Raw genomic sequence first — 15,470 nt, forward strand, 5'->3', positions numbered from 1 at the left:
AGCACTGTTTTCATGAACACATGGATATCGACACACCTGACCTGGCCTAGTCATTTCATTTTGGCAAATTTAGTGCCAAGTGTAATGTTCCATTTGAAGGGCTCATTAGTTACTTTCTCCCCTCTTTTTAATAATCCCTGAAATTATTCCAAATGGAACATTACACTTGGCAGTAAAATTTTCCAATTCTAATTTTCAGAGTAGAAATACTCTTTTTGCAGATGTCAGTATATTCAAAATCTCTAAATTAATTTGCACATCAAGTCCCTGGATTTTTGACGTCATAGTCACAGAAGGCCAGTACAGTGCATTGAGTGTAATACAATGTTCCCAAAAGGTGAATTCAGATTACCTAGGAATGTATGATTTATGCCTCTTCTGGCCTTTGGGATTACATTTTAAACCAGGATGTTGTATCACTGCTGTCATTTACCATTGCTGACCACCTCATTTTTTTTCATTGAATGTCAGATTTTAAGGATGATTTGTGTTGAAGCAGTGACCACCGAGTGTCATGGCAGCACACAGTTGTGACTAAATTTATCACTTGCAGGAGTTTCAATTCTCAAACATGAGCTCCTGTAGTTGCTAAGTTTATTTCTACATATCGGCTCCTGATTTGGCCTGAGATGACCAAGATTCTGGTCCTAGATCCATCCATATGACTTAAGGAAAGTCACGTAAGCTTTGTAAGTTTAGCCTTCCTGGCAGAGCATGTATTGGGGCTGTCAGCCAAGGTGGTCTTGGAGGACCTTGTGGGTAGAGAAGAAGCTTTGAGGGGCCCTGTGGAGGAGAGTGACACATGTGGCCAGGGTGATGATAGAGTGGCAGGCTGGCTGACCCCATTAATTGTGGAAAGAGATGGCGAGGCCCCTAGAACAGCAGGGATCAGGATGGAGGGAGGGAACAGGTCTGAGAAGTCTGTGGAAGGCTGCGAGGGTGGAGGATCCCTGGATGATTTCTTGATTTCTAGCCTGGCCAACTGGGTTGCCGATGTTATTGACTAAATGTACTGTTTTGTGCTTAGCATCCTTAATTTGGCACAGATTCCTTTAAGAGAGGAAAAAAAGCAAGGTGCTCCCCTAGAGCTCTTCAAATTTAGTTTATTTCCATAATCATTGACGTCGCCTCCTTTTCTCAGCTGACCAAATCTGACTTAAGTCATGTTATGTAAGCTCTGACTTGATAGGAACTAGAAGCCATAAAAGGCATCAATGGGGAAATATCATCAGAATTCTAGAAGCTGTTCTGTCTTTTCCTGAAATCTTTTCTTGCATTCCTAATATTAAAATATTCAAACCCTGGGGCTTTGGAACCACACACTTCAGCTCTGAGTCACCAACTATCTACACAATGCATTTTTTGCTGAAAGGGCAGATGAGGTCTCTCCAAAGGACAACTTGGAACTCTGTTGTTATTGACACATTACAGGCACATTAGAGAGCAAGAGCCTCCCTGGAAGCCCCAGGACATTAAATAATAATTAATTGCTCACTACTGTTTTGTCCTTGTCTCCATAGTATCCATATGGGGTGAGGACAAAGGGTGAGAGCAGATCTGTAATTCTGGGGTAATGGTTTGGTTTTCCATCAAACTGTTTCAAGTAGAATTCTTTGATGTTATGTGAAGGGAAAAGCTTCTGTGCTCAAAAAATCTGGAATAAACAAAAATAAACAGGTATCTTTGCTTTGGACTTCTCAGAACCTTTGCTGTGCTAATGTGCACTGTGACTGTCTGAGAGAGGAAGTCATAGGCACTCTTGTCACACCCAGTTGACCACGGAGCCCTGTTTCCATGCAGTATCCCTACGAACTAGTTATATGGACTGCCACCTTGGTGAACACCAAATGAAAGTCATTTGTCTGTTTTTCCAGAGGGTGTGAGAGACCTGCCTTCTTTCCAGTGGGTGCCCTGAGGGCAAAGGACAGATACCTTTTTGTCTGGAATGTTTCCTTTGTAATTACTAAAGTGGTTTGCTGTTATCTAACTACTATTGTGAAATGCTTCAGTTTCTTCAGATTTCACTTTCTTAGATTCCTGCATCACATCACTAGCACAGGAGTGATTACTGAACACATTAGTAATTAGGAAGGAAGGAAGAAATATGGAGAACACTAGAGACCTATTCAGGAACTTTGGATTTTAATTGTGTTGTTTCTAGGAAATAGATTTTGACCAGGTATAGCATGCGAGCTGCTACCGTGCATTCATTGCAAATCTGCTAATATTTAAGTTCAAAGACCAATTTTTGTCCTAACTGAGAAACTGGTATAATATAACTTTTACGTGTAATAAGAAGCAGCTCAACTCTTTCAAGCACTACACTACATTTTTTATATTACTTTCTTTTGTAACAACTGAGCATACCATATAAGAACCTACTTAATGTATACAATTCCATGGGTTTTAATATATTCACAAATTTATACAACCATCCTCACAGTCAATTTTAGAACATTTTCATCATCCCAAAAAGAAATCTCAGACCCTCTGGCAGTCATCCCTCCCCGATTCTTGCCTAATCTCCAGCCCTAGGCAATCACTAATCTACCATCTGTCTCTGTAGATCTGCCTATTCTGGACATTTCATGTAGATGGAATCAAATGTAATATTTGTCATCTTATTGTCTGGCTCCTTTCACTTAGCATAATGTTTTCTTTCCTTTTTATTTCCAAGTAATACTCCATTATATGGATAGGCCACATTTTATTTATCCATTTTATTAATTGATGGACATTTGGGTTATTTCTACTTTTTTACTATTGTTATAAATAATACTTCTATGAACATTAATAAAGATTTTTGTGTGGATGTATGTTTTTATTTCTTTGGCAATATACCTAGGGGTAGAATTGCTGGGCCATGAAGTTTAAGGAACTGCCAGACTATTTTCCAAAGTGGCTTCACCATTTTACATTCCCACCAGCAGTGTATGAGAATCCCAGTTTCTCCACATCATTACCAACACTTCTTATTGTCTGTGGTCATTTTGATTATGGTCATCCTAGTGGATATGATGTGATACCTCAGTGTAGTTTTAATTTGCATTTCCCTGATGCATCTTTTCATGTGTTTATTGGCCATTTATATGTCTTCTTTGGGGAAATGTCTATTCAGTTATCTTGCCCCTTTTAAAAAATTCATTTTCATTTTCATTTTTAATTTTAGTTTGTCTTTTTATTATTTTAACCATTTTTTATATATTCTAGATACTAGTCTGTTATCAGATACGTAATCTACTAAGCTGTTCTCAACTTCTGAGAGTTTGTCTTCATGGTGCCCTTTGAAGCACAAGTTTTTCATTTTGATGAAATTAAGTTTGTCTGTTTTTTCTTTTGTTGCTTTTGCTTTTGGTGTTATATCTAAAATGCTGTTGCCTAATAAAAGGCCACAAAGATTTATACGTATTTTATTTTCTAAGAGTTTCATAGTTTTAGATCTTACAATTGGATCTTTAATCCATTTGGAGTTAATTTTTGTATATGGCATGAAGTAAGCGTCCAACTTCATTCTTTTGCACATGGTCATGTTACTTTTTAACTCACGTTCCCACATTATCTTAAAAATCAGGCTGCTTCTGCCTCTTTATTTTCTGGCCTTCACTTAATATGCTATCAGAAAACATTTCTGTGTTTTTATGCGGGCTTCACAATTGTTTTTTAATCCATACATAATGTCCTATCAACTCAATGTACCTTAATATCCTAAGTCTTTCCCATCACGTTGAACACTGGGCTTTTTTCATGTTTGGGGCTATTATGGAGATAACTGCTGTGACCATTTATGTCCACATGGCTCTTTGCTTCATAGAATTTTCCTTAGGAGATATTCCCAAGTGTGGGGTTCTTTTGGTCAAAGGTTACAAACATTTTTCTATTTTTCTATTTTCTATTTCTATTTCTACATGGTTTCTGAGAGGGCTATATCAATTTATAGTGCCATATCCAATGATGTATGCATTTCACAGCAACTTCACAAACATTAGTGTCACCTTGCTAAAACGTTTTGCTAACTTATCAGATATAAAATGATAATACTTCAAGATCACTCTAATTTTCATCTCTTTTTAAAAACTAATTTGTTTTTTAAAGTCCAAGTGATATACGTATATTATATGAAAAGTCAAAGAGTACTAACAATAACAAGAACAATAAAAGAAGCCTCCTTAACCAAACACTTTTATTTTAGGTATATGTTTCTTAGGATACAAGTTCAGTGGCTATGACAGAGGCTTAAACAGGAGTTTATTCTACCTACGTGAAACTCTTGAGCATGTGTGATAAGTCTACTTTGTGAGGTGGTTAGGGCAGTTATCCTCTGTCTTGTCTTCCTGCTCTGCCCTCCTAGAGTCTTGTCCTTCTCTGTGTTTCTAAGTTGGTCTACACTTGATCTGCGTTCCAGTGAAGTAAGAAGTGGGGAAGGGTGGGGAGAAGGGCATGCTCCTTCCCATTGAGGCCATGACCTAGCAGTTGCTTCTGCACATCCTCCATGGCCACACTAGCTGCAAGGGAGGCAGAACAGTGCTTCCGCTAGCTAAACACACTAGCCATGCGTCCAACTCAACATTCTATTGCTGAGTTAGAAGAGGAGGCAGGTACAGGGGTCAACTGGTAGTCTGTGCCACCTGCTGTTTCTCTGGCATAGACATCCCTATCTGTATGCCTGTCCATGTGCCGTATATGCCTATATTGTTGTCTTTTGATTCACCAGTTCTAGATATTACCTAGTGACTTTTCTTCTATCACCCCTCACCTTCCAGCCTCCTGGTAACATCATATTATAATTGCAAAATTTGCAAATACACATTTCTTCTTTGAGAAAAGATAGTGTGGAGGCCAGGTGCAATGGCTCATGTTTGTAATCCCAGCACTTTGGGAGTCTGAGACGGCAGATCATCTGAGGTCAGGAGTTCGAGACCAGCCTGGCCAACACGGTGAAACCCCATCTCTACTAAAAATACAAAAATTAGTTGGGTGTGGTGGCATGCACCTGTAATCCCAGCTACTTGGGTGGCTGAAGCACCAGAATTGCTTGAACCTGGGAGGCAGAGGTTGCAGTGAGCTGAAATCACACCACTGTACTCTAGCCTGGGTGACAGAGTGGGACCCCGTCTCAAAAAAAAAAAGAAAAGAAAAGATAGTATGGAATCAGAAATATGGGTCTCTACTTTGAGAAGTGAGTCTGCACTCAGCCAGCTGCAGCAACAGGTATCTCCCAGCTAATACATCTGTACCATGGCTGCTGGCTTGAGACCCGTTGGGGTTGCATTTCACTGTTTCCCTACCATATCTCATTCTGTGCTTCCTGACACCCAAGGTGATAAAAGATAAGAGCTGGCTTAGATGCCTATAGAATCTGTCACTACTCTTTGAAATATAGACCCTGGCCAGGCACAGTGGTTCTCACCTGTAATTCCAGCACTTTGGGAGGCCAAAATGATAGGATTGTGTGAGCCCAGTAGTTCGAGACCAGCCTGGGGAACATAGGGACATCCTGGCTCTACAAAAAATTAAAAAAAAAAAAAAAATTAGCTGGGTTTGGTGGTACACACCTGCAGTTCCAGCTACTCAGGAAGCTGAGGTGGGAGGATCAGGGTGAGACCCTATTTCTAAATAAATAAATATCTTAAAAATAATTTAAAAAATAAATATAGATTTAATTCTTAGGCTTATTTTAATTTGGGGGTTTGCAAAGTAGATAATTATATGAAATCTTAAAACATGGCAAGTATTATAAATAGTAAGAATTCATAAGTTATAACTGTTCATTGCTTATATTGTAAATTAAGTCAAGTGAACTCACTAATTGTCTACCATCTCTCATCTCTTCTTCCACTGGGACTTTACTTAGGTCATTATGCTTCCAGCTCTCCATATATTCACATATATGCATGTATGGCTTGTCTCCTTGTTACAGTAGTTGTAATACACTTCATTTAAGATGATACAGTGTTAGCTGGGTACAGTGGCTCCTGCCTGTAATCCCAGCACTTTGGGAGTCTGAGGTGGGAGGATCACTTGAGACCTGGAATTTTAGACCAGCCTGGGTGACATAGCAAGACCCCTGTCTCTACAAAAAAAAAAAAAAAAAAATATATATATATATATATAAATTTAAAATAAGATGTTATTTTAAATAACAATACAATGTAATAGAATTATTGTATTGTAACATAATACAGTAATACAATGTTAGAATAAATCCAAATTAAGTGTTTTATTAGGGCCACATAAATATTGTTCAACTGAGCCAAATACATTTTCCTTTTTATATAACTTTTTATTTTTCCTAGAGTTCATAATGTCTTCATTTTTTTTTCATTTACTTTGTATTCTTTGAATTTCTGGCTAAGTCTTCCTGTACACCCCCCATATTTCTTTGAAACTCCTCTCAGTGCAGTTTTCTGCATGTTCCAACCTGCCAGGTAATCTATCCATTTCCTTATTTTCCCAAAGATGCTTCCCAGGGCACTGTATACTGCTCAGATCTGACCTGGTCATTCTCCAGGCCTCTGCTGCAACCTGGCCTATTAGAACTTCCCTCTGTCTTTGTTCTGTGAGTGTCCTCATACTTTTTTCTTTGTTGGATCCCTTGTTTCCTGGATCCTATGTCTGTCTCTTTCTTGATTTACCCCTTCATTTTGCTGGAACACATTCTCTAGTATCTCCTAAGAAAAGGGTAAGTGGGTAGGAACTCTTTTGTCTTAGGATGTCTGGAAATCTCTTCCCTCCTTTCTGCTCAGTCATTTTCTACTCTCTCTCCACTTCCATCTTCAAGTGTTATGATGGTTTGGAATTTTTGATGTCCCTGGTTTCACTACAGATAGACTTTGTGTTTCTCATCTTCTGTATATTTGAGGTATTTTTCAAAAGGAGAAGACGGTGAAGGGAATGTCATTACTCCACATCTGGAAAGCAAAAATGTTTTTTCACTTTTCATGAGCATGGAAGAACATTTTTTCATGTGCATATTTAATCTTTTGATTATTCACTGGTGTGAATTATCTATTAATACCCTTCAAAAGACAACTTATTTAACAATTAGCAGAAAGCACAGAAGTTCTAGTGCTTATTTTTCTCACTTGTTTCCTCTGAGATTCAGATGGTGTTGGTGTCTCAGTTGAGTGGCATCCACAGTTATTTGCTCTCATTTTCAGATTGCCTCACGCCTGTAATGGCTGTGAACATGCTCACCCAGCAGGAGGTCCCTGTCGTTATTTTGGCCAAAGCTGACTTGGAAGGCTCTCTGGATTCAAAAATAGGTAAGCAGCTATTAAAATGTAACCACAACAGTATATTTTGCAGATTTAGGATCAAAATACTCCCTTGTTGCTGTCATCTGGAAGAGCTGACTATAGATTCCATGGTCTGATTTGCCTCTTCTAAAAATGAATAACCCTTCATTTAATCATCCCTTGTTTCAGAACTACATTTTGAAAATATACTAGGTATATTGCACTTTGCTAGTTGCTACTGAGCATAAGAAGAAGTATCTGACCTACAAATCTTGCCAGTAGAGTTTGTTGTTAAGACTTGTACATATGATACGAGGAACAATGCAACTCAGATGAAAATCCGATTTCAAGACTCATAGAACCATCCCAGGTATACTACCAGCTTTAAAAAAAAAAGGAAGAAAAGAAAACTCATAGAACCAACAGCAACTGCTGGGACGGGGGTTCAAATGAAGCACAAATGATAGATGTGGGCTGGGTTTTGGTGAAGGCTTTGTGGAGGAGGCGAACTCGAGCTATTCAAGAAAAGGATTGTGAAACAGCAGTAAAATTGAAGGCATATTTAGAACTGTAAATTGGATGTCCTTGGCAGCCTTACTCATTCGTGAGCGTTCTAAACTATCGTCATGTAACAGGAAGTCTGAGAATGAACAAAGAGAAGGGAACCTAAAGACAGCTCTGTCCAAAATCTGCCTCCTTTAGGACAGACCTGTGCATTTTTCATTCCAACATTCCTACTGTAGATTCCAGCCAGTCCCCAGAGTCCCGAAACCTTGCAGAGAAAGTTATTTCCACACTATTTCCTAGCACACAGAAATAGCATTTCTTCTTAAATTCACATTTTCCCCCTCATAACGCTCAGATCAGTGTTTCATGAAGTTGTTTGAAGAAACGTCAAAGCAGAAAATCGATGTTACTCTCTTCTAACCATTTAAACCTAGAAAATCTGTTGTTTAAAGAAATAATTCCTTCTGTTACTTTTATGCATTTTACAATTAGTAAAATTTATTAATATAACCAGCCGGGATAAACATAAAGGCAGTTTTTATTGATGTGGCTTTTGGGGGAGTTTTTTGTTTGTTTGTTTGATATTTTGAATCATTACTGACACAATATTGAGAGTTTTGAAGGAAAAAAATCAGATTTTTTTAGGTGCATATGGAAAACTGTTTCTCCTGTTGTCTTGATTTCCCATAGTTTCTTAATTAACTTTTTCCAAATTTTTGCTTTTTGCCCTCCAAGAAGAACAAGAGCAGAAATAAACAGGAGATAAACTGGTGTTTTTGCCTCCCACCTGCACAGTTAGAAATAGTTCACATTCAACTGAGCACACCATGACTACCACCATGGCCTGAGGCATTCTTTATATGGCCAAATACATTTTGTGGTTACAGTGTCTCCTTTTAAACATTACTCCTAGTTCTTCCAAATTCTATTTTAGAATGTAGTAAATGACTATTTTCCTTTCTTGACTATGAACACCTTTTGGTAGTATTTATTGCTTGCCATTTGTCCTCATCCTTCAACTCCACTCAACATTTATTCAATGCATTAGATGCATTTTGTCTATAATCTCAGCTAGAACACTACAAAACTTTCCATCATGTCACAGAGCTTTTCATCATGTTTGGGACCTTTAGAACATGTCTCCCAAACATTCAACCACTGTTTTAGGGCGTTGTTCCGAGATCTAACTTAAGCACCTTGTGTAATACCCTTAGCTTTATATCTCTCAGTTTTCACACAATGTGTTGTATCCATGAGTATGTCAGCAGCTTTTACAGATGACCCTATAGCAGGGGTTCTCAACCAGGGGAGATTTTGCCACCAAGAGACATTTGGCAATTTTGGAAACATTTTTGTTTGTCACAACTCAGGGAGTGCTATTGGTACAGTTCAACATCCTGCAATGCAAAAGACAGCCCCCGCAACAAAGTCCACAATGTCAGTAGTACCAAGGTTGATAAATCCTGCCCTTACAAAACCAAAGAGCTGGGGGGAAAAGAAAAAAAAAACCGTTCTTATGAATACCCGAAGCCAAAACAGCGGGCCTTGGCCCCCCTGGGTGAGTGAGTTATTAATGTTCAACTTCTCCTCAAGGACATATGTGGGTTAAAGAATAAATGTCTACTTAGAATGTACTATTGCCTTTGGGAACAAAACATAGTTACCAGTTTTTGACTTCCTGACTGAGTGGATTTTTCTAGGACCGCTAGGAAATGCTGGAGGAGTCAGCCCCACTTCTTGAGAGAACCCCACTGCCCTCTGCCACTGAGGGAATTCAAGAAAGAGGCTTCCACAAATGCTTATGATTTTCAGTGGCAAAAAAAAAGCAGTCAAAAATGTACATATTAGGATTGTAACTATTAAAAAAAAATAGGCTGGACACAGTGGCTCACACCTGTAATCCCAGCACTTTGGGAGGGTGAGGTGGGCGATCACTTGAGGTCAGGAGTTTGAGACCAGTCTGGTCAACATGGCGAAACCCCTTTTCTACTAAAAATACAAAAATTAGCCAGGCATGGTAGTGCACGCCTGTTATCCCAACTACTCAGGAGGCTGAGATATGAGAATCACTTGAACCCAGGAGGCGGAAGTTGCAGTGAGCCGAGATCGTGCCACTGCACTCTAACCTGGGCAACAGAGCAAGACTCTGTCTCAAAACAAAAACAAATACAAAAACTAAGCAGAGGAAAAAGACTTAAAGGAAGTAATACCAATATGGTAAACTAGTTGTGTTTTGGCAGTGGGTTTCTCCAAGACCGTGTTCCATTTTCCCAACTAATGTGATGTGGTTTTAAAACTTCTATAACTAAAAGAGATAGTCTCCTTTAAGAAGCTAAACCTGGGTGTCAGTACTGTCAGTTGTTTTGTGATTTGGGCACTTGTGAAGGAAATGTTTTCTTTTCTTCTCCTCTGAATAGGAATTCCCAGTACTAGCTCAGAGGACACCATCTTAGCCCAAACCCTGGGCCTGGCCTTCTCTGAAGTCATTGAAACTTTGCCAGATGGCACAGAGAGACTGAGCAGCTCTGCTGAGGTTGGTGCCTAAGAACTTACTTCCAGAATGATCACCTTGATACGACTTTGATAGACATTTTCCTTCAGGTGCAAATTACAACCCGTTCCTTCACTCGTCCCCATACCTAACAGCCTTGTGGCCTCATATCTATCAGAACAAAATAATATTCTTCAAGATCTAGAAGTTTGCCAGTTGTAAATCAAATTCAGTCCTTGAATAGAATGGTATCGAAGTAACTACTTTTGTGTTGGTAATCTCTGCTTGAGAAAAATTATCTTTTCTAAGGAATCTCTGGTTCCTTGGGAGAGGTGACTGAAATTGTTTCTTTTTCCTAGAGGAGATATCTGTTCTCTCCAGATTACTGACATTATTTCTGCCTAGAGTGTAACTCACTTATAGAAATGAACAGGGAAGTTCAGAGTCATGTTTATTTGGTCAGGGTTATCTCTTGCTAGCATGAAACAGCAGCACTTAAAGATGGTACATCTGGCAGGATTTGAGCCCAGCCTCTATGTTGAACTAACCTGGAAAGTAGGATGGAAGAGATAGGGTAAGGGATGGGAGGAGGTAGTGGGAGCAGTGATTCTCAAACTTGAGCACACATCAGAATCCCCTGGTGGCCTTGTTAAATCACAGCCTGGCCCCCACCCCCACCCCAGGGATACTGATTTAGTAGTCCCAGGTGAGACCCCAAAATTTACACTTCTAACGAGTTTCCAGATACTGCTGCTAATGCTGCTGGTCCAGGGAACACATTTTGAGAATCAAGGGCTTAGAACCTTGCCACTTAATGTCTGGTCCCTGGACCAGCAGTACTGGCATCACGTGTCTTAGATCCCACCCTAGTCTAATAAGATCCCTATATGATTTGTATGCACATTAAAAGTTTGAGAATACTGGCTTAGAGCACTCTTAAACTTAACTGCACATTGGAAACACCTGAAAGTTTTAAAATAATACTGATGCCTGGGTCTCACTCCAGATACTCCGATTTGATGGTTATTGGTGGTGAGGGGGGCATGGATCAGACATCAATAGTGTTCAAAGCTCCCTAGTTGATTCTGATGTGCAGCAGAGTCTGGGAACTACTGACTTAACATAGTGATGCCACACCTGGCCATGGCTCTGAATCACCTGGGAGGTGCTTACAGGTCCCACCTTGGCTGATCTTGATTCAGTGAGACCTGAAGATCCAAGTTTTTCAGGTTTGTGACTATCTGGCTATATTTATATCTATAGAATAAAGGAATAATGGTCAGGTTTTCTCCTTTGTAAGGAGTCCATGTTTTATAACTCCATGTTTGTGGCTTTACTTCATAAACTGCATCCCCAGACATGAGTCATGCTCTAAGATATGGACCCTTAGGCCTTTTTTTAGACCTTGTTTGAGCAGGTTCCCTGGAGGTGGAGCAGAGCGAAATCACAGTGTCTGTAAGGAGCCCCAGTTAACCCTCTACAGGGCAAGAAAGGGGACATTTGTGGCCAAAATTAGGCTTCTGAAGTGCCTAGTGAAGCATCCACTCTTTAGTACAGTACTCTGAGCATTAATTATGCTTCCTGGCTTCTTTCACACAGCTTCAGATGGTCTGTTGAAGCCTCTCCTGGCTCTAGGCTGAATATCTAGAGTAAAAGAATTATTTCAATAAGTAGAAGGAGAATGGCTAGGGAAAAGCCGCTTTCATCTATGAGCTTCTGGAATGGAAAGACAGTGGTGTTAGGAGAAGACTGACTTGTTCAGGAGAGCTTTTTATGATTTGCATCACGACTGTGATAATGGGAGTGCAGAAAGACACTTCAGACCGTTCATGAAAAGGGCTGCTTTTGATAAACAGAGCTGTATTTTCTTATTCTTTATGCCTCTTGACTGTAAGCTCCTTGAGGACATGGGAAGATCGTATTTATCTTTGTGCCCCCAATGGCTAGCACAAGCCCAGCACGTATAGATGCCCAGTGGGTCTTCACTGAACAAATGCGAGGGTACCCGCAATCCAGGTTGTTACCAAGCCACGCTGGCTCAATTCATATAATTAGTTTGGCTCTCTGAAAAGCACCAAGTGAAAAGATAATTTCTCTTTTGTACTGTTAGTGGTCTGTCCTGCTGTCTATAAAACGGGAGCATTTAAATATAAAAAGAGTGGTCTGGTTCTTCAAGCCGAAGTCTCAGAATGTTCCTCTGCTTGCCTGAATTCCTTCTGCTTTAGGATAATATTGGATTTTTCTTTTCTGAATATTTTCCCCCCAACAGGGGAGTAGTCATTAAAAATCCATATCGTGCAGTTCTGTACTGGCAGCTAAAAGCTGATATTTGATGATCTCTGTAGGTGTCACAGGGCTCTGGTGATAAAGAAAGCCACAGAACCAGGGCCATCTTAGACACATTAGACACAGTAGACATAGTGCCTAGGGCCCACAATACTTTTAGAGGCCTCTGCAAAAGTTTTAATTTCTTTTAAAATTAGAAGGAAAAAAAATGAACTTTTAGGGTCAAAAGTTATATTTGTCTTTATATTGATGCAGTTGTAAAATATAATTTTTAATATTATCTGAAGGAGCAAGGAGCCTACAAAGGCAGAAGCACCTAGGGCTCATGAAAGTCATAACACAGCTCTGCACAGAACTGGTCCCTTGGGAGAGCCACACATAAACATGGCAGGACTGGTGGCAGCATCAGGGTGGTGACTGGTGCTATACAGAGAGGAGTGAGCTTTCTTTTCTCTCCCTGTCAGTTCACAGGTATGACCCGGCAGGATGCTTTTCTAGCCCTGACTCAGAAAGCCCGGGGGAAGAGAGTGGGTGGAGACGTGACAAGTGATAAACTGAAAGACTGGCTGATTTCACGGCAGCGGTACTGGGGCACACCAATCCCCATTGTCCACTGCCCAGTCTGTGGCCCCACACCTGTGCCCCTGGAGGACTTGCCTGTGACCCTGCCCAACATCGCATCTTTCACTGGCAAGGGAGGCCCCCCACTGGCCATGGCCTCAGAGTGGGTGAACTGCTCCTGCCCGAGGTAAGGAGCCACATCCCTGCAGTGGTGACTGTGCCTATGGCCCCATGCCTGCTAGGGCTTCAGACAGTCTCCTCCCTCCTGGTGCTAACTCTGCTCCCTTTTTCCCTGACTTCCATGGGGCTGGAAAGAACACTGTAGGTCTTTGGGGCCCTTTAAGAGAAGGGTCTGGAATCTGTGGCCCTGCCTCTGCAATGGGCATCCTCCCTTCTCTGAGCTGTTGGAAGCAGCAGTGTCAGTTCAGATCTATCCCAGAAACATCTGATCCAACTGATGGAAAAGCTCTAAATTTTCCTTACAGCTTTGTAAAAAACCACTTTCCTCCATTTTGATATTCCAAAGAGCCACGTGGAGAGGAGAGAAAATGTTCTCTTCTCCGCCTTGCAGTTTTCCAATATAGTGACTGTAACAACAGTGGAGATTTTATCATGAGTAGCAGAGTAGTAGCTAAGAGAGCAAGTGTGCTCAGGGGCTGCATTCTTTAATATGCTGAAGCACCATGGTTCCTTTCTCCTCATTTTGGAAGTGGGATTATGTTTTTCTGTCTATTCACTGGCATGTCTCAAGCGTGATTTTTAATGATGCTGTCCATATCAGCTAATTAAACAAATAGCAGATACCAAGTTCCAGTATTTTCCTTCTTCTGCGGAGAAGCCATTTTTCTCTGCCTTATAGATCATGATGAGGATATTTTAAAATAATTTTGTATTCTGCCAGTATAGAGCTGAGTTACTAGGTTGACAATTAGGTCACCACGTAGTGTAATTGGAAGTCTTGAGCTGGGTGTCAGATCAGTGATGGATTCAAGTCCTGGCTCTGCCTCCTAACTAACTGTCTAGCCTTGGGAAAGTCATTTACCTTCTCTGAGCGTGAAATCCCTCATCAGGAACAAAAATAACCCCACTGAAGGGCTTTTCAGAAGACTAGAATTAACACATGTGATCCTGCACAGTGATACCTTCTAGGCCTTCAATAAATAGAAACTTTACGGCCATCCAGCCAGGGACTTGCCAGCCATCCTCCCAGGTCCTCACTGAGGCAGTTTTGAAATTCAAGGTGGAACTTGGAGGGAGGTATATAGGAAGGCCCAGACCATTTTAGGGTAGAAATGCTGGCTCCAGGAGGAAAATAGCACACCCTCTTTGTTGATAAGTGCTGACAAAGGGCTTCCCTACCAGAGATGTTGGTGGCCTACATACAGCACAGCAGTTGTGGCCTTATTGATGAGGATAAGGTTTCCTGCTTGGCTGCAGAATTACTGGAGGGCAGAACCTAGGCCTTGGTGTTGGGCAAGGCTCCCTGGATGATCTTTTTTTTTTTTTGAGATGGAGTCTCGCTCTGTCGCCCAGGCTGGAGTGCGGTGGTGCAATCTCGGCTCACTGCCAGCTCCACCTCCCGGGTTCACACCATTCTCCTGCCTCAGCCTCCCGAGTAGCTGGGACTACAGGTGCCCGCCACCAAGCCCTGCTAATGTTTTGTATTTTTAGTAGAGATGGGGTTTCACCATGTTAGCCAGGATGATCTCCATCTCCTGACCTCGTGTTCTGCCCGCCTAGGCCTCCCAAAGTGCTGGGATTACAGGCGTGTGCCACCACGCCCAGCCCCTGGATGATCTTAATGAGCATCCAAGGCTGAGAGCTACTGAGCCAGTGTGGCAGAGCAAGGCAGCCCAGTGGTACAGACTACAGGCACCAGAGCCCACCAGATGTGGATTCCTTACCCTTGAACTACAAGACCTTGGACAAGTTTCTTAACCTCTCTGAATCCTAGTTACTCATCTGAAAAATGGGGATATGAGCAGTATCGGTCTCATAATCCCCAGGGCTACTGGGGATTAAATGAGATAATACTTCTGCGGTACTTGGCTCAGTTCCTACTACCCAGTATTATTATCATTACTATTGGAGCTAATCCTGATAACATTATCACCATTATCTATCACTTCTATCCCTCCTGCTTGCCACGTAGCTTCTTCCTTATCATCTAGTTTTTAGTATCAGCAATAAAACATGTTAGTTGTCTTCAAGTCCAACAAGACCATTAAAAAGGAAACCAGCATGGCAAATGTTAGCCAGCTGTTATTCCTTTTATAAATTGAGCCCGCATTTTCTCCCTCGCTTGGACCTCACTTGCACAAGGTAAGTGAGGAAGACAAAGTAATCTTTATTTTCTAATTATTTCCCAAAATAGTGTCTGTGTTCTGGTT

The 15,470-nt window shown here is 41.0% G+C and overlaps 1 protein-coding gene across 6 annotated transcripts in view; it reads left to right on the plus strand.

The window, feature by feature from the left end:
* LARS2 (leucyl-tRNA synthetase 2, mitochondrial) overlaps positions 1-15,470 on the plus strand; it is a 159,835-nt gene that overhangs the window by 89,539 nt on the left and 54,826 nt on the right. For all 6 annotated transcript variants that reach the window (XM_004033987.5, XM_055382177.2, XM_019024629.4 and 3 more), the window contains 3 exons: positions 7,158-7,262; positions 10,160-10,275; positions 12,984-13,267. In XM_004033987.5, coding sequence (XP_004034035.4) covers positions 7,158-7,262; positions 10,160-10,275; positions 12,984-13,267 — 505 coding nt within the window. The remainder of the gene's footprint in view (positions 1-7,157; positions 7,263-10,159; positions 10,276-12,983; positions 13,268-15,470) is intronic.

This window comes from Gorilla gorilla, chromosome 2, assembly GCF_029281585.2.
Source record: "Gorilla gorilla gorilla isolate KB3781 chromosome 2, NHGRI_mGorGor1-v2.1_pri, whole genome shotgun sequence".
Taxonomy (NCBI): Eukaryota; Metazoa; Chordata; class Mammalia; order Primates; family Hominidae; genus Gorilla; species Gorilla gorilla.